Raw genomic sequence first — 25,437 nt, 5'->3', positions numbered from 1 at the left:
TCAAGTTCTTTTTGTAGTCGGGATCTAATATCCAACTGATCTATTGATGCTCTCTGTAGCTCCTGTTCTTTTAATTTAAGCTTGAGGAGGCGTTCTTCTTCCTCTGACCTCATCCGCTTATTTCTCCTAATCATCAAGGCACTCAGAGAGCCTCTGATAAAGGCCTTGAACGCTTCCCATATCATCTGTTTACTTGTAGAACCATTGTTAAGCCTAAAAAACTCCTCCGTCTGTGTTACCAGATCCAGCCTAACCTCCTCCTGAAGTAAGAGGGTTCTATCCAGGGTCCACCTCCTCTGCTGTACCTTTTGTGTAAGATGAATTACAAGCTCTACAGTTGAGTGATCAGACAAGATCGCCGGGATATAGGATATGGAGTCTACCGCTGAAAAGAGTTTTTTATCCAATAAAAAAAAGTCTATTCTGGAGTGATGTCCATATCGTTTACTGCAAAAGGAGTAATCCCTTTTCCCTTCATTTTTACCTCTCCAGATATCAATAAGGTTAAAATCTTTCATTATATTCTTGAGCTCCATTCGGGATCTTTGAGGGGGTGTGAATCTAACCCTGGAGGTACGATCTAATTTTTCATCGAAGATCAAATTAAAGTCGCCCCCTAAAATTACTGGTCCTACGGTCTCCGCTAAGCTAGCTTTAAGCTTTATGAGGGACCCCGGAGCGTCTTGATTGGGCCCGTAATAAACTGCACATATAAAGGGGATCTGACCACTTATTAAAGATGCCACCAACCATCTCCCAGAATGATCTGTCTCAGACTTGACCAGCCTAATCCCGGCATTTGATCTAATCAATATTTCCACCCCTCTCGTACTACCACTTTGCTCTGAGCAGAGGATATCCTGAACCCACCCACATTAATTAAACGCAGACTTGCACTCTCACATCTCTAGATGTGTCTCCTCAAGCAGGCAAACATTATCTCCCGAGTTATACAGATAATCTTTTACGCTATGCATCTTCTTCCTGTCCCTTAAACCGTTTACGTTCCAACTGATGATTTTAATTTTACCCGTCATGTTGGCCATACGGACCTTTTTTTGGAAATTACACTGTCCAGCTCCCATCTAAAAAACGTTGTTTCTTCGTAAGTACATGAGGATTATTTTTTCCATTTTTTACCCCTGCCACCCAACTAACTACCCACCTCCCATGAGGAACCCCCCATACCTATTTTGGCGATCTTGTCGCCTGTTGGGAGCCCCTTGGTGTCTGGTCGGGATTTCCCATCTTATAAACGGAGAGTAGGTACCAAAAATGTGATCTCTAGTGCATTTTATTGTTGTTTATTTATCATTTATTTATTTATTTATTTTTTCACTTCCATGTGTATTCTCCCCTTTATTTTCTTTTATTAATTCAGAATTTCCCACCCCCTTATGTGTACACACATTTATCTCTTTTTTTTTTCTTTTTTCTTTTGACAGTTCACCCCTTATGCGCCCCATCTAATCGCCCCTTCCCCCTATTTTGATCTAAGTCTAGGGGAAAATGGTTACTCTCAATTGTTTTGGGGTCATTTCAAGGTGTCAGAATGTTGAGGTATCAAGGTATAAGAGTGACATGGTGTCAAGGTGCGGAGATAACAAACAGACAGGGCTCTACTAAGAGCTTTCTCTCATTAGGATTAGAAACGTGTCCACTTCTTGAGGTGATAGGAAGTTATGCGTTTTGTTTCTCCAGACTACTTTTAAAAAGGCTGGAAATTTCATCTGGACCTGTGCGCCCATACTCCTCAAATCTGGCATCCTGTTTCCTAGTTCCCGTTGTCGTTGTGCTGTTGCTTTCCCCACATCAGAGTGAATCAGATATTTAGCTGAGTCTATTCTGAGTGTAGTATCCGACAAAGTTCTACCCAAAATTAACTCCTTTATGGTGTACTTATGAAAATTTACCAAAATCTTCCTGGGGGCCTTTTCTCTCAGTTGCAGTCTGAAGGGGTCTCTGTGGGCCTTTTGGATTTCTGACTCTAGGTCTATGTCAGGTCTATCTTTAAGGACACCCTCTCTGAGAAGTTTGCATATAAATGTCTTAACATCCCCATTCTCTGCCCCCTCTGGGATTTTTAAAAATTTGAAGTTGTTTCTCCTGGACTGAATTTCTAGTCTCTCAATGTCCATCTGGAGAGTCCTATTCTGGGTTCTAAGAATCTCAATGTCTCTATCATGCCGTTTTGAGGCCCCAGCCAACAAGGTGACTTCTTCTTCCAAGATGCCCGTCCGCTTACAGACATCATCCAGTTTAGCCTCTAAGTTAGAGCACTGTTCCTGAATACTCTTTTGGTTCGCCTCCGAAATGTCGAATTTAGACAGTAGATTGCCTCTCAGATTATGCAAGAACGACTCCACCTGTGAGAGTCCTCCATCTAGTGCAACTAATGCTGTCTCGCTGCCTCTGCCATCCTGGGCTATTTGAGCTTCAGCAGGCGCCACAGGAGAGGATAAACCATGAGCTGCCTGTGGAGAGTTTTGACTGCATATATCCTCCTCACGCAGCATCTGCTCCTCTGGGTCTAGGTCAGATGCTAACACCGTGTATCTATTCACCAAAGTCACAGGTTGAGACCCTGCACCTGCTGGTTGTTTATCTGGAGTAGTAATAGTGGAGATGGGAATAGAGGATAGTGTGGGAGGGTTTCCCCCCTTAGGCTCTGCCACTTGCTCCATAATTTTAAAGTATGATTTTAAAGAGGGTGTAGGTTTTGGTTTTGGCTGAGATGGACCGTTTTTTGACAGTCTCCGCTTCCTAGGCTCCCCTGCTCTAAGAGTTTTGTCCTTTTTTTTACTTCCTCCTCCCTTCTGGGGTAAGCAGCACTACCTCTAACCCTGGGGTGCTCAAATAACCAAACCCGGTCTTCTGTAGATCTAAATTGGACCTAAGTTGGTACCTATTTCTAGCAGGTGCTATAAGAACTGCAGGAAAAACAGCGGGCACCAGTGTCTCTTCTCTTTCTCTCCCTCGCCCTCTCCCACAGTCGGTAGATAGAACTGCCCCGTCTACTCTAGGGTGAGCAGGTTTCAATTGAGTTGATACAGTTTTTGATGCAGCTTTTATAACTGAGTCCTCCCCCCGTGCTGTACCGATTTAGAGAGGCTGAGGACAGTGCTGGCAATATCAGCGCCTGGCGCCTTCCGGCAGGAATAATCTAGCTGCTTAGCCCTCACCAAATTCGCGTTATATATAGTACCTCCAACAACTCGCTGCCTGCCGCCCCGCTCTCCTTTAACTGACCGTGCAGCGTTGTGAACTTGGCTGAGAGGGGAACGGAGGCTGATCTTAGCCAGCACCAGCCTTGACCTCCGCCATATACTCGCCCGACATCCCCGCCGAAGCTCCTGTTCTCCGAAGCCGACACCGCTCACCGCTTCCACTGCTCCGTCCGCGGAAACCGGGACAAATGCCACTCCCATCAGAGGCACACTCCTTCCCGCTCTGGCTCTCTGGGGCTTCCGAGGCTCCGAGGCTCCCACAGGGTCCTAACGCCGAGCAGACGCCAGCCAGGCTCCACACCACGCTCACGTCCGATGAAACCCGTAGAAAGGAGATAATAAAAATAATAAATGAAATTAGCTCGAGCAAATAAGACTTAAAACGGTCTCATGTACCTGCTCACCGTTTGGTATCCGCTAATTCATCCTCATGAAAGGGGAAATCCACCTTCAGACCGGAGCTCCCGTAGCAGACGTCAGCCTGCCGCCATGTTCCTCCTGACAACACCACTGCCTCACAACTTGCTAGGATATCTCTTTCATTATGACCTTGTTTCAGGTGTGCAGAATGTGTTCTTAGATATTGTGTATTGATTATGAGTAAGGCTCCCGGTTTTCCGTTTTTACAGATTTTTACAGATAAATACAGACCGAAAACAATGTGTTTTCAGTCTGCATTCATTTTTAAAAGTGGAAAAATACAGAAAATTGTGTTTCTTTTAAGTGACTGTGCTGTCTTTCATGATTTATAGCTCAACAGTTGAGCATATGGACAGCATGGGAAATTAAAAAACACAATTAAATGTCTTTAAAGAACGGCATATGTCAAGATACATTTGTAGTATAATGCTAGTATTTACCAGTGGATATATTGGTCTGCAATATTTGGCAGCTTAAATAGCTAAAACACGACAGACATCAAAGTATGAATGCGCTTCTATCAGTTAAATAATATGGAAATGTACAGTTTTATAACTTCCTTTATATGCAAAACACAAACTAAATATGGACAAATATTGATAAAATGCCCCAAATATAAATATGGATAAATACAGACTGCAATGTTAAAAAAATACCATAAAACTGGGAGCCCTAATTATGAGTTCCTATTTGTTTGTCTGCTTGAAAATACTTTTACTAAGGGTTCTTTTTTGTTTTGTGTTGAGATTCGGTTAGCTCTATCGCATGGCATACTTCACTACTTCTGCTTGTTACTGGTGAGAGAGGAAAACCGGTCTCAATCTGCCACGTGGGTCTATCAAAATATATTTAAACTACTTCAAATGCCAGTAGGCTGTGTAGAGTAAACCTGTTTGAAGTCTTAGCCTTTAAAGATGTGCATATGTGGGACATGGAGATGGTCTGGACACTTCCTAAATTCTAGGTACTGTTTCTTGCCAGGCAGTTGACTTGCCTCCATCTTTGCCACAAGCCCCACTCAAAAGTATTATTCATGATTAACATAGTTCAGTCTCACACTACACTAGACTACAAATACATTATACTATTGACGTTGATGCTCATTGTTTAACTTTATATTTGCAGTTCATATTATTGTCCGTATTTCCCATCCTGGCTTCCCCTTTCATCAACATGTTGTGAGTTTCTCCTTCACACTTTCCCTGTCTCTATACAGAGTTTTGTTGTGTAATTGTGGGTACATTGCTACTTGTTTTTTTTTATTAAATACTTTCTCAGTTTTAATGTAAAAGCTAACTTCAGTTTCCACATTTGCTATTATATTTACTAATATCGCTGATGTTTCTTGCTATTTGGAATGAATTTTCCCTTTTATTATTGAATGGCTCTCTAGTGCCCAGAATTGTGTACCAGTATTTGAACTATACTGCAAACAAAAGGAGAGTCACCCCAACTGGCCAAAAGAGACAGGGTAGTTTACAACTAAACAAAAATTGATTTTCCCTTTTGTGCCTTGTTTGTGTCTTTACGCTCCCTTTTTTCACATCACCATCATATATGGAAGAGTACACACCTTGTGTCATATGCAACAATATTGAAAAACAATATTCAAATACCACAGTCTCTGTCTTGCTATTCATTTAAGGATGATCATTTCTTTTGTAATTAGAATATATATCGGAATGGTTCACACCACCTTCATCAGAACATATATGTTAAAATCAAAAGCCTATAGGAGACTAAATTACTAAATTACATTATTATCTAACGGCAACATGTAATTGTTATGTGTAAACTGATAAGTGAATACAACCACCTTCCTTAAGGGAAAATGTAATCTGAAATGAATGTTGCTATACACAAGAAAATGGGGGTGCAAGGTGTGTAACAATGCCGATTGTACACTACTTAGTTGTATATTATGTTTTAAAATTTTAATGAACTTAAGTTTCCATGTCTCATATAGTCTGTGGTTTTAAAATATATGTCCTGATGAAGGTGGAGTGAACCATTCACACTGCCACTGAAATGCTGTGTTGACAGATTTTTAAAAAGATATTGTTATTTATTTAGTATTGTAGCAAAAGTAAAATGATTTACGTATTTTAATATTATGTATTTGTATGAGATCCTTTTTAAAGTTTTTTTAATGTGATCTACATATTCTAATTACAAAATAAATGATAATCCTTGAAAGGATAGTGTGACAGAGACTGTGATTTTTTAAATATATTTTTTAATAATGTTTTTAATATTATTGTATATGACCCTCTATGTGTACTCTTTCAAATTTGATGGAGATGTGTCTAAAGGGAGGTGTAAAGACACGAGCAAAGCACAAAAGAGAAAATCTATTTTTGTTTAGTATTTGAACTATAAACATTCTATTCAGTTCTGCCTGTACTGTGGCATCAGCCATAACATACTGCACAACTGATCTACTTCCATCTTGCCCGTCTGTGGCACACATGTATCCGTTGTTGACAGATTTACACCACACCCTGCTGCCTACACGTCCTTGGAGAGACCATCACATTCCTGCTATGTATGCAACCAATTTAAATCTTATTTGTCATTTTTATGTTTATTTATTTTATTTGAAAAGTTTTATATAGCGCAGGCTAGACCCGGAGGTATCAGAGCGCTTTGCATATGGATCAGCGAGTTACAGGCAGCAAATGACATCAGTTACAGGAGCCAAGTATAGACATAGGAGGAAAACATAAGATTACACAGAAATGTGAGTTAAATGTAGCAAAAATGTCTTGTGGGGAGTGACAGGTAGAGGGGGAATGGTAAGCAGGGGTAAGGTATGCAGGTAGGAAACATAACGGGGAGACGAGGAAAACAATGTCCGATGTCCGGCTGGGTAGGTGACGGCCAAGGGGTGAACCAGAGGCAAACTCTTCAATAGATGCATAGGACAGCTCCACAGGGCATCGGCCAACGTTGCTCGGTCACCGAGGTGAGTATATTTGAAAAGTTTTATATAGAGGTGGCTAGACCCAGGTGTATCAGAGCACTTAACATGAGGAAGGCATACAGTGGGTTACAGGGTTACATAAGTTACTGGGGCATAAACAATGCATAGAGAACAACTGTGATTTCAAAATGACATCAGTTACTAGTACATTAAATAACAACAGAGGAACTAGTTCTATGGAGCATGGAGGGAGGTGGGGAAAAGTAAAGGGGGATTCAAAAGCAAATCTGGTCTGGTTGACCTGCAATGGAGGAAAGTACTTCACGAGACACCAAAAAGTCAGAGTATGCGAGTCTACAAACCGGTAAGGTTCCAGTGATAGAGCAACATCTAGTACCAGATACCATCATTGCGTAGGGTCGAAAAAGAAAAGGCGTGGGTCCGAAACGAGTCACAAGGGCCCCTTACTGTGACCAAAACAAGAAGTGAGGGGTGTAGGAGTCATAAGAGGGGGTCAAACTAAGGCAAGGTCAAACTGGCGGCAAAAGGGGTGATCAGGGGCATGAATCGATCATTAGATTCTGTCGTAGCCGCAAGATGGAGGATCCAAGTCATCCACTGCTACCTTTCTAATAGTGAATAGTATCTGGAGGGCTGCACCTTCAAACCTCCTCCAAAAGGGCCCCCGTGGGGGGAGTTGTGTGCCACCTCCTTGGTAACACACATTTAGTGCATCCAGCAGGAATTTCTTGGACATTGTGGCTTATGTAATATGGTACAGGCCCAAAGGCATTTCCTCATTGCGTGAGGCCATGTCACAATACATATGGGGAAATGCCCCTTTCACAGTGTATGGGTGCAAATGGTAATCCGGTATGCCTATTGCAGAGGGGCCACACAAACATCTGCAGCCCTTTCTGCAACACGCAAATGATCCAGAAGAGCAAAGAGGCTGAGCGTAAAGCCCACTCAAACTGGTTCTAAGCCTATATCAGGTATTTATGTTTTAGGGACGCAGAAACCATTAGGAAGATTGTGGAGGAATGCAAGACAGCAGTTTCTATTTTGTTTGAGACTAATTAAAGAGTAGTAGTGACTTGGGAGTCCTTAAACAAAATAGCAATGTGTATGCCTACACTATTCACAAATTTGTGTTCTCCACGTCAGCGTTGTGCATGTCAGAGACATTTCAAACTTTGCTTACATTGTGTATGATTCAGTTGAAACCCCTCACTGAATATAATTTCTGTTGTGGGTTCATGATCATACACAGTTCTATATTTAATGCATTCAGCTTCACTGGTGTTTACCTGATTTAAATAAATGTATTCTTTTCAAAGTGTACCAAGAAAACAATGCTAACATTGAACATTTAAAAAGAAGGGGCAATAGAGAGATTTTTTATTTGGTTATATTTTGTTTTTAAAGGTTGCCATAGTTACTCAAGATTTGTCATCATTCCATACTGCTTCATCAGAAATTGGGCATCAGCATCACACGCATCACCTACTAACCTCAGAAAATAGACCTGTCACATTACTGGCTACATCAAATGGAACTCAGATTGCAGTACAGGTAATGGTAGCAATGTGTAAACGAAAATCCTAACTGTGTTTTGGTGAACTAAATTCAACAAGTAGTCTGGCTTATGCCGTGTATGGCAGAACCAGAAAGCATCTCTCTGCAGCCATCTCTTAGTGAGAAAGGGTAGGCATAGTGTTAAAAATGTCACTGTAGAATTTGGGCGAACTTGGCAAAATTGATACTTAGGTGGTTCGCAGTTTCCCATCTACTGCTTCAGGACATACATACACAGTCTTCTAGATAGAATCATTTTAAATCTTGGGACTGTGGAGCTGGATATTAAGTAGGAAATACGTAGGGCTGATCCCATAGGCATTTATTGAGGTTCTTACTGCAGTATAGACGTATCAGTCTATAATCGCAGAGTGCATGAATGGATCTTACAAAGTTGGCATTATAATAGGGAACCCAAGGCAGAAATAAAGGTTTTTCTGGAGGATCTGCCGTGACACATTCAGCAGTTAGGGACTCGAGTAAGGAAAGAGGTAGTTATTTTTCTGTATGTTATGCACCTGAAAATAATAGCACAATGTATAAATGTATGAGAAGTGTATTCAGATGATGCAAGAGTGAGGTAGATAAAATAATACTGTATGGGAGTCTCATTTTGTGTCAAGTATCTGGTGGGCTGGCCTTCGGACCAGACAGAATGTGGGATCATCTTTGCGCCCTCAATAGTGACACTAGCTCTGATCACTTGTGGCCTGAAAGCAGAGACTTCTCCAACCTCATCCCCCCAAGCCATGGGTAAAATGTATGTTGCGGCTTTCTAAATTGAGAGTTGTAAAAGAACAGTAGGAGCATGAATAAAGCTCTTGGATGGGAAGGTATTATGCAGGGGTTACTTAGAAATCATATTTGGCATATACGGGTCTGCCTCTTTTCTCTCTCTTTTTTAGGTATCGCCTAGACGAAAGCAAAGCGAAGCTTTGCTGTCTAAGGCGAGACAACTAATGTTGTTACTTTCAGGGGAATGAGGACTGCAAAGTGCCACGCGCTTCAGGCCGAGATTTGACCTCGTGAGCGCGCACAGCCCATCTCCTTCCTCGTCAGTTTCAGTTTTACAAAGGCTTCTACAGTGTGCTACTTTGTTGCAGTTTTAAAGTTTCGTTTTTGTTCTTACTGGTTCAGGGGCAGTGCAGCACATACTATTTTACAACACACACCATTCTACAGCACACACCATTCTGCAGCACACAACGCTCTGCGGCATACAGCACTCTACAATGTACACCACTCTACAGCACACAGTATTCTACATCACATAGCACTGCACTCTACAGCGCCCGCACTCTACAGCGCCCCGCACTCTACAGCGCCCCGCACTCTACAGCGCCCCGCACTCTACAGCGCCCCGCACTCTACAGCGCCCCGCACTCTACAGCACCCCGCACTCTACAGCACCCCGCACTCTACAGCGCCCCGCACTCTACAGCGCCTCGCACTCGACAGCGCCCCACATTCTACAGCGCCCCGCACTCGACAGCGCTCTACAGCGCCCCGCACTCGACAGCGCCCCGCACTCTACAGCGCCCCGCACTCTACAGCGCTCCGCACTCTACACCGCGCTCTACAGCGCACTGCACTCTACAGCTCCCGCAGCGCACCCCACTCTACAGCGCACCGCAGCGCCCCATACTCTACAGCGCCCCGCACTCTACAGCGCAATGCGCTCTACAGCGCAACACGCTCTACAGCGCAACGCACTCTACAGCACTCTACAGCGCCCCGCACTCTACAGCGCTCTGCAGCGCCCTGCACTCTACAGCGCCCCGCAGCGCCCCGCACTCTACAGCGCCCCGCACTCTACAGCGCCCCGCACTCTACAGCGCCCCGCACTCTACAGCGCACTCTACAGCGCACCACACTCTACAGCGCACTCTACAGCGCCCCGCACTCTACAGCGCCCCGCACTCTACAGCGCCCCACACTCTACAGCGCCCCACACTCTACAGCGCCCCACACTCTACAGCGCCCCGCACTCTACAGCGCCCCGCACTGCGCCCCACACTCTACAGCGCCCCGCACTCTACAGCGCCCCGCACTCTACAGCGCCCCGCACTCTACAGCGCCCCGCACTCTACAGCGCCCCGCACTCCACAGCGCCCCGCAGCGCCCCGCAGCGCCCTGCACTCTACAGCGCCACGCACTCCACAGCGCCCCGCACTCTACAGCGCCCCGCAGCGCCCTGCACTCTACAGCGCCCCGCACTCTACAGCGCCCCGCACTCTACAGCACCCCGCACTCTACAGCGCCCCGCACTCTACAGCGCCCCGCAACGCCCCGCACTCTACAGCGCCCCGCAGCGCACCGCACTCTACAGCGCAACGCAGCGCCCCATACTCTACAGCGCCCCGCACTCTACAGTGCAACGCACTCTACAGCACTCTACAGCGCCCCGCACTCTACAGCGCACTGCGCTCTACAGCGCACGCACTCTACAGCGCACCACGCTCTCAGCGCCCCGCAGCGCCATGCACTCTACAGCGCCCGCGCTCTACAGCGCCCCGCAGCGCCCCGCACTCTACAGCGCCACGCACTCACCAGCGCCACGCACTCGCCAGCGCCCCGCACTCTACAGCGCCCCGCACTCTACAGCGCCCCGCACTCTACAGCGCACTCTACAGCGCCCCGCACTCTACAGCGCCCCGCACTCTACAGCGCCCCGCACTCTACAGCGCCCCGCAGCGCACCGCACTCTACAGCGCACCGCAGCGCCCCATACTCTACAGCGCCCCGCACTCTACAGCGCAACGCACTCTACAGCGCCCCGCACTCTACAGCGCCCTGCGCTCTACAGCGCACGCACTCTACAGCGCACCACGCTCTCAGCGCCTCGCAGCGCCATGCACTCTACAGCGCCCCGCGCTCTACAGCGCCCCGCAGCGCCCCGCACTCTACAGCGCCCCGCACTCTACAGCGCCCCGCACTCTACAGCGCCACGCACTCTACAGCGCCCCGCACTCTACAGCGCCCCGCACTCTACAGCGCCCCGCACTCTACAGCGCCCCGCAGTGCCCCGCACTCTACAGCGCCCCGCACTCTACAGCGCACCGCAGCGCCCCGCACTCAACAGCGCACCGCAGCGCCCCGCACTCTACAGTGCAACGCAGCGCCCCGCACTCTACAGCGCCCCGCACTCTACAGCGCCCCGCACTCTACAACGCCCCGCACTCTACAGCGCCCCGCGCGCAGAAACTTTTACAAATCATAGAAATCCCACCATCGACAGTAGTCAATTTATCCACGAAAGTATTGACAAGGGATGAGGAATCTGTCCTCAATCTAGGTTTAAAATGTGTTCCCAGTCAGCAAACATACAAGGCAGCTCCAATAATATCCTATTGGCGAGCTAGTCCTGGCAATAGTGAAGAACGAAATTAGCAGTATTTCACTATCATGACATGTAATACATACCTACACATGTCCCACCTTTAACATACACTGCACCCTGCCCCTGGGAGTGTCTTGGGCCTACCTTAGGGGTGTCCAACATGTAGTAAAAGGGAGGCTTAGGGCCTGGCAAGAGACTGCACTTGCCAGGTCGACTTGGCAGTTTAAAACTGTACTCAAAGGCACTGCAATGGTAGGCTGGAGACACGTTTACAGGGGTGCTTATATGGTTGGCACAATCACTGCTGCAGGCGCACTAGATGCATTCGATTTACAGGCCTTGGGCACACACAGTGCACTTTACTAGGGACTTACCAGTAAATCAAATATGCAAATTATGGAGAACCCAGCAGAATTAAAAATGACAGAGGTAGCATTTGCACTTGAGCACTGATTAGCAGTGGTAAAGTGTACGGAGTACATAAAACAGCAAAAAAGAAGTCCAGCATAACATCAAAAATACAGGTGGTAGAGCAAAAAGACAGAGGAAAACACGTCAAGGATGCCAGGTCTTGCAACTGCTTAGAGATCTTTGAGTGATGACAGGTCACATTGCCTCTCTCTCATCGTCTCATGACCCCAAAAGACAGAGGTCAGTCGCAGGTGTCTAGGGATAATTGGTGCACCTGAGCCCACTACAAGAGAGCGCTTCGATCCACGAGAATCCACTGCAATAATCAATCTAAATAACACCGCGCTGTGTTTGTTTACACTTCCTCTCTCGGGTGGGTTCTTTTCAGATGTGATCCCATTTGTAGCTCAGCAGACAGCAGCTTACCCTGACAGAGCAAGAGAAGGATGATCCGCACTCTGCTGCTTTTGGTCCAGCTCTCTCATTTATGTGTATTTTGTTGCCTGCGAGTGTTGTTTTTGTTATCACAGGAGAGGGGCTTGGCCTGATTCTACTCCCCACTACGAGCAAGGAGCCACGTGAATATCACCTGTGTATGTCCATTACGAAGTGATGCTAGAACACGTTTTATTTTAAAAATGGATTAGGCCCCAGAAGGTGTTCAAACAATTTCGAGGCATGGTGCTCATCTTCTCAGCATGAGAAGGATGAAATGCTGAGCCGAACTTGCTTTGATTCCAAACTAGTGGCCATTAGGTTGCAGTTGCATCATTGTAACAGGTGCATCAACCAACTGAGCTAGCTTGAAAAATTCCGGAGTGCAAACATACTAGATTAATAATGTAAGGTTCCTTTTGTAACACCTGCTTAGGACAGCTGCTAATCACCAAACATCTGATGCAGAGACACGCATTTTTTCCTTGACTGAAGCAACTATAACGATGATGCATATGTCATAAGTACATAGAAAGCTCACGAAAGTAAGCATGTGATGCTGAACATTTAAAAACATGATGGAATAACAATCTAGTATTTTAGCTATTCATCTTAACAAGACCAATGCATTGAACACCGTTACGTTGGCTGATAAAAGCGCATTTTATTTACAGTAGTCTAAAAGAGCAAAACTGCAGGAAAATGACCACTATACAAAATAAAAATAGCACTACTCTGCGCGCCGCCACTCCCGTGCACCATTTTAATTATGAAGACCCGGCCCGCCTCCAGTGCGTACCACTACCAACTATTTAATTAATTTTAAAAAGGCTCAGGCCAGGCCGGTAGGGCGTGCGCACCACGGCACCATAATTAATGTTTATAGGCCGGGGCCCGTTACCATCCGTCCCTGGCGTGCGTTGCGCACTGTAACTATTATAATATAGGCTTGCCTGCTTGCTTGCTTCAGCAGCAGCCGAGGGCAAATGGAGCAGGCGAGGAAGCAACAGGGGTTGGGGGGCTGGTTGAGTGCAAGGGCGAACCCAATATGGAGGGAAGCGGCACACAGGCAAGAACAGAGAGCAACACTGAGTGCGGCCCCGGGAGCAAAGAAGTACAGAAGCGAGAAAGCATGTTCTATAGGAGGGACAAACACGAGTGACAAGTTAGGACATAAATAAGAAGCAGGCAAATGCGCGACAGGAAAGCAACTAATTAGTGCACGCAGCAGGCCTGGAGGCAGGCAGCCAGCAGCAGCCCTGCCCCGCCGGTCGGTGACGGAGACGGAGTGACAGACTCTGAGTGACTTACTTTGGTCTTCGGACTCGGATTCGGAAATCGGACAGGGCAGCTCAGCGTGGGCGGGCCTGGCCGCCTGGCTGCTTTGTCTTGGACTTGGAAGGCAGTTAAGTTCGTAGTTTTCGTTGTTCTTCTCTTGTCTTCTTCTTTGGCTATGCGCGCCGCCTGCCGCGCCCCGATATGCCACGCACAGGGGCTTACTGCTTATTGGCCCGCATGATGTTGTGCGTGCCCTGGGGCTGCCTGGCATTGCTCACCACCACTCAGCAGCAGCCAGCCCTGCTGCCCACGCCCCCCACGCACGCGGCACGCGCATACGCGGCGGCGGAAGTGCGGAACGGAAAGTGAAAGAAAAGGATAAAGGCCTGTCCCGCGTCCCGCCGCCATTTCATAGAATCAGGCGGGCTTAGACTAAGATAACAAAAAGTGCCTTACACACTGTGTAAGGCACGGTTTGTTATCATTGTCACTTTTGCCTCATGTAATGTAACGTTTGCCTTTGTATTTTGTTCACTAGTAATGTTCTCATGTATCAGTTCTGTTTCTATTGTGAATTCGCTCTGACACCTTCGGGTGAAGTCCGCACATCCCTTCTTACTCGGCTTGCTTAGCTGGCAGAATGGTGTTGCAGCGTTGGCTAGTAGTTTATTATAGTTGAGCTTTTTTCTTTCAGTTAAACAATAAAGTGACATTCATACAACCTAAATTCAGGATGATGCCTCCCTACCAATGTTTTAGGCATCTCTCTTTTTAAAGTCGGGAACATTCTGTTAAAACAGCTGTTTAGGATGTAAGGTATTACTTCTCACGAAACAGACTGATTTTTGATAATGTCCTGAATGCAGCAAGGACCGTCTGAATCAATGTAAAGAATTGCAGTGTTCCTAATGTTCTATATGCGATTTGCCTTCAACTAGTAATTACCATTGGATCATTGTGTGCTGTCTCACTCTTAATGCCTGTTTAAAAAGAGTGCTCTTTATGCTGGACCCAAGTATGTTGCTATTTAAACACCACCAGCGATCAATGCACGCTTCCACCACACGCACACAGAACCAGACGTCGGTGCACGCTTTCACCAGGCGCACACACACACCACCAACCGTCAGTGCACACTTTCACCAGGCACACCCCATCAGCCGTCAATGCACGCTTTCACCGGGCACACACGCCACTAGCTGGCAGTGCACACTTCCACCAGGCACACACACCACCAGCCATCAGTGCACGCATCAATGGTTAGCACATCCACAATTAACTATTGTAGCAATCGCAGTATGGCGCACTTTACTTCTAAACATGTCAGTGCACGCTTTTCCACCATGCACACACACCATCAGCCATCAGTGCACACTTTCAACAGGCACACACACACCACTAGCCATCAGTACATGGTTTCATCAGGCATACACACCACCGGCCGTCAGTACACACTTTGAACAGGCACAGACACCATAAGTCATCAGTGCACGCTTTCACCAGGCACAAACACCACCAGCCGTCAGTGCACGCTTTCACCGGGCACAAACACCACCAGCCGCCAGTGCACCCTTTCACCAGGCACAAACACCAACAGCCGTCAGTGCACGCTTTCACCGGGCACAAACACCACCAGCCACCAGTGCACCCTTTCACCAGGCACAAACACCACCAGCCGTCAGTGCACACTTTCACCAGGCACAGACACCATAAGTTGTTCGTGCACGCTTTCACCGGGCACAAACACCACCATCCGTCAGTGCACGCTTTCACCGGGCACAAACACCACCAGCCAATACAGAGTTTGCAAAAGAATTCATGCAACACATTGTCATATACAATGCCAATAACTCAAACTTGAATGCTGCGAGACCTATTGCATTGCAAATGCTTGTTACTTTTGTTTTCTTGGGCCCTATCTGATTTCTTCAGCTCTTTTAGATTTGCACATGATTAATATTTTCATACATATGTTATGACAAATACATTTTATTTTTGTGTGGTTTTTAAACCAGATGATATCATGTAAATTGTGTTTTACCCTACAAAATTGCAGAAAAAGTTCCTGAACAAAATGTTTTCTCCCCAAAAATCTTTTCATTAACTTTTTAATTTTTTTTACAAAAGTTTTTTTTAGCTGAATTCATCTACTAGTTGTGAATTATTTTGCACTTTTTGTCCCACAAATCTAGATACAGCAGAGGTTTTAAACCTGGTATTTTTCCATTTTGCAAATGTGATGAATGTTATGAAAATTGCGAAGTTTAATTTTATTTTTATAAATTAGCTTAATATAAACCAAACGTTTTCATGCCCCTATTAGTGATGCCTAAACTTTGCTAAACCTTCACAGTAAGAAAGCCAGCTCTCTCAAATAAGCTTCTATCACCTCTCCTGATTCGGGTTGGAGATTAATGGAATTAACAGGTTGATAACACTATGATAAACTATGCATCGTCTTGGTAAAACCATTCTGCTTTCTCTTTTCCAAAGAATTATGTTAAAGTCACCATTGACTATTGGAGGGCAGCCTCCTTCCTTGGCTTTTATTCTACTCACTATTTATTCGCTATTTCTTTTAATTGACAGGGCACAGTGTATTTATATGTTGCACAGTATCAGCAAGTTTCCACCTTACCCACTTATTAGGGGGAATAACTGCTTTACCACCAATAAGTAGTTGGCTTTGATGTGTCATTTTGCCTAGTCAGTCTAATGCTATTATGGAAGTTGATGGAAAGACCCCATGAGGTATGGCCATGTTTCTTGCTTTTTCTTTTGGGATTATTAAATTTACGGAACCCTACCAAAGGGGTGGCTTGCTTAGCCCATGTATCCTGCAGACAGATAATATCATGAGAGCAAACATGAGCTAGCGACTCAGGTTTTGTCTGATTTCAGGGTGCCACTGATGATCCTAGAACAGAGTAATATTGAATTGTGGACGGAGTGGTAGGTTTATCTTGGCCTAATCTTTTTTTCAAAAATCTTTTTTATTGGTTTTATTTCTTACAACATATTACTTACTTTGTTTAGACATACTAAAGAGTGAAGCGTTAAGGCATGTGCAACCATGACCAAAGGGGTGTAGGTGCCTGCTTGAGGTTACAATCATACGTATTTGAGAGTTTGTTACCTTTAATGTGACTAAGTTGCTCTGGGCCTTTTGCATTGACGACATGGAGGTATCCACACCATTATTCTGATTCCCCATTTTACAAAATAAATTCTCATGGCTGAAAAGTGCAATCGAACATCCGCACCGCGGCGGATTTTGCGACGCGCTTAAGTGGTTAAACTAGAGCATTAAGTAGGCCCTGATTTAGACTTAGGCAAATGAGTTACTCCATCACAAACATGACGAATATCCTGTCCTTGTAATAAGGTAGATGGGATATCTGTCTCGTTTGTGACTGAGTAACCTGTCTGCCAAACTCTTAATGAGGTCCTTTACATTTTTTAAAAACCGAACAGCTTGGGTGACATTGCAAAATGATTAAAATACATTCTGACCAGGAAGGTGTTGAAAAAAACTATTGTGTGACTAGTTAGATAATTTAGACACAAAAGGCAATGGGAAAAACAGCAGACTGAGCAGCACCTGCATTTTAGTTGTCCCACACAACAACAACGGGACTTTGAGGTACATGAATTTGTGTGATGCACCTTGTGTTCTCTTTCAAGTCCATTTTCTGCTTCTAAGTGCAGCTTTGTAGAATTCTACTGAGAGTTCACATCATTCCGTCTTAATTTTGAGTCAACCTTGAGTCAGCACATAACTAGACCTAACTAAAGAGGTGAAAGTATGTCCACAGAGTTCTTACTCTACACACATATTAGAAAACCCTGAAGGATTGGAAAAGGTGACAGTGAGAGACCGTTGATCACATCCACCATTCTCCTAATCAATTTATTTTAGACTCAGTGTGTATCAACTTAGAGCTGACAGGCCAGATGTTCAAAGTGCAGTGAGGGTAAGTGTAATAATGAAGTTGGTGTTCAGGGCCTCTGCAACTGATCTGGCCATCCCTCCGCCCCCCCCCCCCCTTTTCCTTTCAGTTTGAATTACCGAGCTCTTAGCTTGGATGATCCACCCTTGGTGTGAGAAGCAATACATGCACCAGGTGTCAACAGATCAGACCAGGTCTTGGTAACCAGGAGTATGTCTCCATTGTACTTCTGGAATCGTTTCTGTTTGTTATTGGTATAACTGCTCACGGTTTTTGCTCTGATGAGGTGACAGTGGGGTTTTGGTGAATGTTGTCTTTGAATCCATCAGATTTCAAAGGATCTTCAGGAACTTTGTTAGGTCGTGTGGTGTGTCCGGTTCATGGTATGAAAATGTGCTAAGGATGAGCTCTGTGTCATGTAGTGTGGTTCGGGAGTGACAAATTGGACTTGTGTTTGGAACTTCTGATAATCTTTATTAAGTTGTGGCTGTTGTAGCACATTCAAAACTCATTTCATTGTAAAAGTATGACTACAAAAATGAATCACTATCATAGAACTCTAAGTGTTGTGTCATGAATCGCTGAGAATTATTTGCTCCATATTGTTGGCCTCTTGTTGTATGTAAAACATATAGAATGTTCCAGTGAATGCTGAAGATCCAGCCACAAAAGCTCATTGGCATGAACGTGGAGTGAATTCTATATAATGGAAGTGCTGTTTATGAAAAGAAAGTTAAGAGGATCCTGGGATTTGAAGGTTATGAAGCAAACTTAGCACTATAGTTTCAAATGAGGAATGAACAACTGAGTAAGAAACAAACCAGGACTAGCAAATGCACCGCATCTGACTTGCATTCTTTAAATAAATTAGTTTGCATTGCACAGAATAAGAAACACAGTGGCAACCTTAGACAGTGCATCAAACAGAAGGCACTACTTTATGTTACTAGAATGCCATACTGTTATGTTACGGGTAGTGTTGGTAACCACGTAACCAAATGTGATATGCCAGTGCCCTGTATAGCAGATGGATGGCATTGCTTGGCAAGACAGAGCTAAAGCTTCTATACACCGATTCTAAAGAAGGGGTAGAGAAGGAAGCACCAGTGCTGGGAATAAAATGCTGCTTGCAGGTGAAGTCTCTTCTTGCTTTGTGCCCTTGGTTGCAGTTCCACACTTGCGATATGCTTCTCCCCCTTTCTATATTCTCATGCATTATATAGATCTATTTTTGGTTCGTCCAAAACCTTTATCCTTCAACTTAATTTAATTTTATTTGTATCAGTTCACACATGCACATTTCTCGTGATTGTTTTAGTAAGTGTGAATTTGGATGGTTATGTTTGTAGTTGTAAAGGATTATTTCTGACTAAGAGTATGCAATTTTTCCTTTTGCTTCACAAATGTGGTGTCACTTGAATTGGTACAGGTTTATAGAGTGTAAGATTTCTATTATAAAAACTGTTTTCTCAATATATATGCATGTTGAATGCTTCCCTTCTTCACTGAGAATTGTTAGGCTGTAAGAGCAAGCATGAGTGATTTTTTTATCATATTGATATGTTTATATTCCAGCTTGGGGAACAACAGTCATTGGAAGAAGCCATCAGGATAGCCTCGAGAATACAACAGGGTGAATCTCCTGGGATTGACGATTAACTGTTCAGCATTATAATGCCTTGTATCGGTGCAATGATCACATTGCTTCTTGTTGGCGAACGTCCATGCGAACAATAGCACATAAAGACTAACGTTTTCAGTTTATAATGTACATATTTTGACCAAGACTGAAGAACAATTATGCGTGTTGCTTTTGTGTACATTCTTCAATAAGATCGGAAGACCGTACAGAACTGAACATTTGTAAATCCCAGGATGTTAAATCAGGAGTCTACAATGATATTTCAGGTGAACCTTCTACCAATCTCCAATGAAGAGGCCTACATGCAAGTGGAAGGCAGCCAGTAAGGAGCAGCAGAATACATTTTATAAATGAATTTGTACAATAATGTAGACTTCTTTGGAATTCTTAAAAAAGTCATAATGTGTTAATATTTCAAAAAACAGTGAAGTTAGTAAAATATCATTGCTTTTTAATGTCATGCATTACGAGGATAAGATTTATATTCTTATACTTTGCCATGTGTTTGACATAGTTAAAAGAGGTGCATTTTACCCCTTCACTGTTCTCACTGTAAATAGACTGTTAAAGCTGGAAGTGTTCTTTTTATCCCCCATTACGCTTGATTATGTAAAAATTAGAAACCTTGGTTGTTCATTATATAAAAATATTTATTTTGTTTCTCTATCTCTATTACCGTGAATGTGTTTTACAGTGTTGGGCTTAGAGAGTAATTTATTCTCATTGATATTCTGTCGTACGTCTGTAGTGGGAGATGTGTGAAATGCTTTTATATCACCTATATGAATTCTGGTTTGTTGTATTGAAAGACTGCAGAATTATCCTAGGTATGATTGTATTCCGCCGTTTCCTCATGAGTCTTGTTTTTGATCATGTGACTTCCATGGAGATGGTTAGCTAGAAGGACTACCACATTGTTGAAAGATGTAACAGAAGTACGAGGACAAAAATACAGCAAGCATAACAAGCCAATCCAACCCTCTCCAAGATGATTTGCAGGAGATTTTCCAGGGATTATTTTTAATGATTTGGCCAAGGGATTCATTTCAGAGTATACTTCCCAGCTGTTTTGGCAAACAAGCCATAGGTTTTGAATTCACTCAAACTCATGAAAGATTCCAGTTGTACATGGTTTGGTACATTAGCGAAGAACATTATTCCTCTGCAGCAGCAAATAATTTATGGTATGTGTCTGTCAAAAATTGTGGGCTACACACTCACAAATTCAGTTCGGCCCAGATGGGCTAAGATTCTTTCCAAACTGCAGCCCTGAAGGCAGCTATGTGCCACGAGGTTTCATATATGCTCATCCCAGCACAGTGCTGTACTTTGTCTGGTACCAGCAACTATGTTTTTATGTGTAACACATAAACAACTACAATAGCTACACAGAAACATGTGAACACTGTTCTTAGTACAATTGTGCTATTAAATCAGAATTAATCTCCAGTGAGAACAAGAGTGGACTTAGTCGGTAAGTTTGGGTTTGTGAAGCGTATGCCAATAGAGAGACAACCTAAAGGCCGATAAACTGGTGTATACGTATATACCCAGCAACACACCTACAGGTATCTATGCACATTTATCCCAATACACATAAAAGAGCCCATCTCATTTGTTGCTTTTTTTTTTACTCTGTTTCACACAAAGTATGTATCATCATGGACCAGAACACGTAGTGCTCCTATAAATTGTACTGTCGGGCGGAAGGATAGTTGTGAAAATTACCTTAAAAGCACAAAGACACTGAATGTCAAATAAGATACCTCTGAAGTAAGTTAGTAGATCTGAAACATTCACTGTGAGAAGGTCTGACACTATTATTACATTTTCCGCATTGCATAAGTGCATTTTGTTGCCGGCTGCTATCAAGCTGGTATGGTTCGCATTACTTAAACTCTGCAGAATGTGGTGTTTTGCTTTCAGGTAGTGCCACCTCTCTAGATGTATTTGTAGTCTAAATACCGGAGTAATCTGTTTAAATGAACAATAACTTTGCTCTTTTTTGAGTTGTATTGCTATAGCATGCACAACAGGAATTAAAACAGCAGTCTGGGTGCAGTGAGGAGAGGGTTCTTGTGTAACATGCACGCCATTCATATTACAAAATGTGCTATTCTAATAACGCAATGGATGCTCTTGCCCACCACAATTCGAAAAAACACACATTTCAGCATTCCAAGCCTAATTCCCTTTAAAGATTTGCCCATGAATGAACCAAAGGGCTGTAGTTCTGTCCAGAATGTTCCAGTAATATTTACAGGAAATCTACTCCCATAATTCTTCCTCCAATGCATAGTTCACAGACATGTTTTCAATTTGGATGTGTGAGTAATAGGATCTGCTATGTTTTGGAATGTGATGTACCGAACACATGTAATATATGAAATAACGTATTACCAAAGAAATAGAGAATTACACTATGGCAAGTCATCTTAAAGAGGGTAACTAGAAATATCCTACTCATGCGTGATTTTGGAAAAGTGAGAGAACTCTTGTCCTCCTCTGTCTCCATAATCCGATGTTCTCGTCTGCTGTCTCTTCTGCCCCCCCTCCCCCCTATTCCTCTGGGACGTGCCTCAAACCCCGTCCTTCAGGTAACAGTACAAACTACCCCTTCTCCTTCCCTTGCTACACCTGCCCTCTTCTACTGTTGTATGTGTACGGCTGTGTGCATCTTCTACCTGCAGTTGTGTCTTCCTCTATGAGTCTACGACCTTTTGTAACTGTCTGCCTTCTTTCTGTAAACAGCACGTACCAGCAAGTAACACTAGTGCTACATCGTGTTCTGGTGACCAACTGTGCTAGGCTTTCTCTATATGAATACCCCAAATAAAATAAACATGTTTTGCTCTTATTTTCTAGCAACTGCATACTTAATATTTCTGCTAAGATTCTTTGGTAAGCTCACAGTATAATTTCCGTGTAACTTGGGCATGCATCACCCAGACCCTGCCAAATGTGCCAGTGTGGGATTTGTCAGCTGTAAACTACAGCAGCTGATGATGAATGGATGAGTTAGCTGGAGGCAAACGTTTTGTCTTATGATTCAGGAATACTTTGTATTATCCTCATATCTAGTGTCGGAATGTGCACTGGTATTTTATTTCACTGAGATTTTATCCTATTCCAGTGGATTTTATTGTACAAAAAACTGCGGACGGGTAAGATCCACATTTTAGAAATGTATCCAGTGAACAAACATTTAACCACTGCAGTTGGTTCAGACACTAAAAATACTTGCTTGTGTGACTGTGAGACTGCTGGAGATGGTAAACGGCATAAAGGAGGCGATTCCTTGTACCTTGGAACAAATAATAACGGCTTTCAGGTGACCTAGTCGACACCAACTGTCAGCATCCGTGGCAATGGGGAAAATGAAAGTTTTGCTGAACAGAATCCCCTAATGCGTACAGGTGGTGCCAAGAAGGCAACTGAGAATGTATTCCCTGCAAGAATGGTGAGACGACCAACAAACTAGGTCTAAATGACCCTCTTGATAACTTAGAAGTCACAAAAGACTAATAAGAGGCTTCTTTACTGTTTGTGGATGCAATATCCCATCAAATCATGGGTAAAATCCTGTCTGCAGTATCACAAGGCCCATAGGCTATAATAAACTTGTAATAGGGCAGGCAAGACATCGCCACATTCCCATCTCCAAGCGCTGAATTGTTTGTGGCTAAAGTCACTGCTATAGTTGCCAAATACAAGCTGGGTTCTACAGGACAGATAATTCTATCATTAGCACTAACGTTGTTGAAAAGTACATTAAAAAAACCTCTTGATAAAAGAGTAAGTAGCAAAAGTAGCAGCATGTCTCAACAGGAGATATACTACACAGTGAATTTATGGAGCTGTGAAGCAGATGCAAGATGCGATGCTCTATGGGGCAATGAGAGTTATAAATATTATTCCATGACATCATATTACAATATGACAACTACTGCATTTGCCACATATATAAAGCTGTTAGCGATGTTGGTGCGGATTACTGTTGTTCTATATAACAATATTAACATAACTTTTAACACTTTAGCGTCTGTCATGTGCCAGATGAAGCGTCGTGAATGGTCATATTCATGTTAGTGTAATTTAACAATTGTGGGTTCCAGACTAATTATATTTGTGTGCGTGGGTTGGGGTGGAAATAGGTAACAGCATGTCCTCGTGGGTGTATGGATATAACTGTGCTGTGCATTTGTCCTGGTTAGGGGGAAAATAGGGGTGGTGAAGAGAGGGGTAGCGGGATGGCACCGGCATGCCTAAAATCGTCAGGGGGAGGTGGGGCAACTACCATTGGCTGTTAAATTGATCCTATGAAGACCCCAGTGGATCAGGGACAGTGTTGCCTCAAGAATAGATTAGACAATCTGTCCCTAAGACAAAATTCGAAATAGCATTTCAAAATACAATAAATAAGGACTGACTCAAAAACGGAGTTTGAGATCATTAATTTAGAAAAACCGTGAAGGCTTATTAAAATATTAAACTGCAATTTCCAAAGGCAAAAATATAGCATTCTCAAATAATCAGTCTAGAATCAATTGCCATGAATCAGCCTAGAATCAATTGCCATGAAGGCTTTTTAGCATTTAAATGAATGCAGCATTGAGCAAAATCTGAAAAATAGGTTGGACCACTGTGTGCGAGTAGGGATAGCCTTCAAAGGTATCTTGAAGCTTCTTCCTGAGTAATTCGATAACATCATATCACTTCAAAACCAACAATTCTGCATGCGGTGTCAATGAGAAGTATAAACACACAAATATTATGAAGCAGCAGCCATAATAGTACAAAATGGAGTCCTGGTTTAGCATGAGTCAGAAAAACATTGTTCTGTACATAGGTTCATGTTATATGCACATCGGAATTAAATCAGAAAATAGCTCTATCAAACCCCCCACCTTGATGGTTATAAAATTATCACCGAATTCCCCTAATTACATCATAATACAATATGCATCCCTTTCTGTCTTTTGCATCTCAATTTTTCTAACAAATTTATATTGTCATAAGCTTGTGCTTTGATGTCTTCCATTTCATAAATTTCTAGTTTTCACTTATTTGTCAATGTTGTCGTCCCCTTACTTAGTCCCACTATTTAGCCCCATTTTTTAAAAGGTTGCTACAAATATTTCAAACAAAACAACAAAACCAATTGCACAAATTAACACAGTAGTTAGCAGGTTAGACCAGAATGAAGCACACTCCCACCTATACTGCCATACCATTTACCAAACACACAACACTTAGAAATATTATTTAATTATTTAAATAAGACACAAATGATGGTGAACAGTGTTTTTATTATCAATGTACCAGAAAAAACATGTATTATTTTTGCGATTGCTAGTGCAGTATACAAAATTACAGTGCGCCCACAAAAGAAGGGGGAGGGGGGGGGGGGGGTGCAAGGGAAGGGGTGTGTTTCAATTAGTTAACATCACTAATCAAAAAAATCATTAAGCACCAATACACAAGCTGAAAACATTATCATTGATCCATATGTTGGAGATCAAGAAAACACACATGTTGAGCAGCAGAAACATATCACATAAAACAGAAACTCCCGTGATGATTATTATTATCAATCTTGGGTTAAGGAGTTCTTGTAGGTAGATGGTGGTCTACGTTTCGACCCAAAGGTGTAGGATACTTGATCCTTACTCGCGGGTCTTCATCAGGACGTGGGGGGAGGTGAAGGATGGGGTGGGGCTGTGTCCTAAGTAAGAAAAACGAAATACGCTAAATTATTTCAAACGGTCTCAGAAGAGTCCCGACATAATTGGATTACAAAAGGCCAAAGGGCCAGCAAGGACAAAACATTAAAAATTAAAAGGACTTTAGAAGGAGGTTAAATTGCACTGAGGACATGATACTACCGGAAAAAATGGGTAGCCCGGGCAGCCGCCCTGTAGGGTTGCCAGATAATAAACATTGCGTCTAAAAAGACATGTCATTAAAAGGCGGTACCGTAGCACCGGCCACTGAAAAAACACACATTGGCCTATTTTTGTGCTGAGATGGGATGACATTAGAAGCGTAACCTTAGTGAAAAAGGAGTATTAATCACCTGGTCTTGATGCCAGGACAGGATATATGGATTTATAGCCGCTTTACTGGGACACGGTCGTTCATCTGCAAAAACATCGAGTAAAGACGGAACATTAGACATTGCAGAATAAGATCAGACAAGACGTATCACACGCATTGTTCTTGTGCAAAGACTC

General features: G+C 43.5%; 1 protein-coding gene across 2 annotated transcripts in view; it reads left to right on the top strand.

Annotated features, from left to right (window-relative positions):
• Positions 1–19,870, top strand: part of ZNF143 (zinc finger protein 143) — a 313,756-nt gene extending 293,886 nt beyond the window's left edge. For both annotated transcript variants that reach the window (XM_078680961.1, XM_078680962.1), the window contains exons 15-16: positions 7,999–8,145; positions 19,138–19,870. In XM_078680961.1, the coding sequence (XP_078537087.1) occupies positions 7,999–8,145; positions 19,138–19,221 (231 nt within the window). In that variant the 3' untranslated portion in view covers positions 19,222–19,870. The remainder of the gene's footprint in view (positions 1–7,998; positions 8,146–19,137) is intronic.
• The last annotated feature ends 5,567 nt before the right edge of the window (positions 19,871–25,437 follow it).

Source organism: Lissotriton helveticus, chromosome 3_1 (assembly GCF_964261635.1).
Source record: "Lissotriton helveticus chromosome 3_1, aLisHel1.1, whole genome shotgun sequence".
Classification (NCBI taxonomy): domain Eukaryota; kingdom Metazoa; phylum Chordata; class Amphibia; order Caudata; family Salamandridae; genus Lissotriton; species Lissotriton helveticus.
The sequence above is the reverse complement of the archived record's forward strand: the minus strand, read 5'-3'. Positions and strand labels throughout refer to the sequence as shown.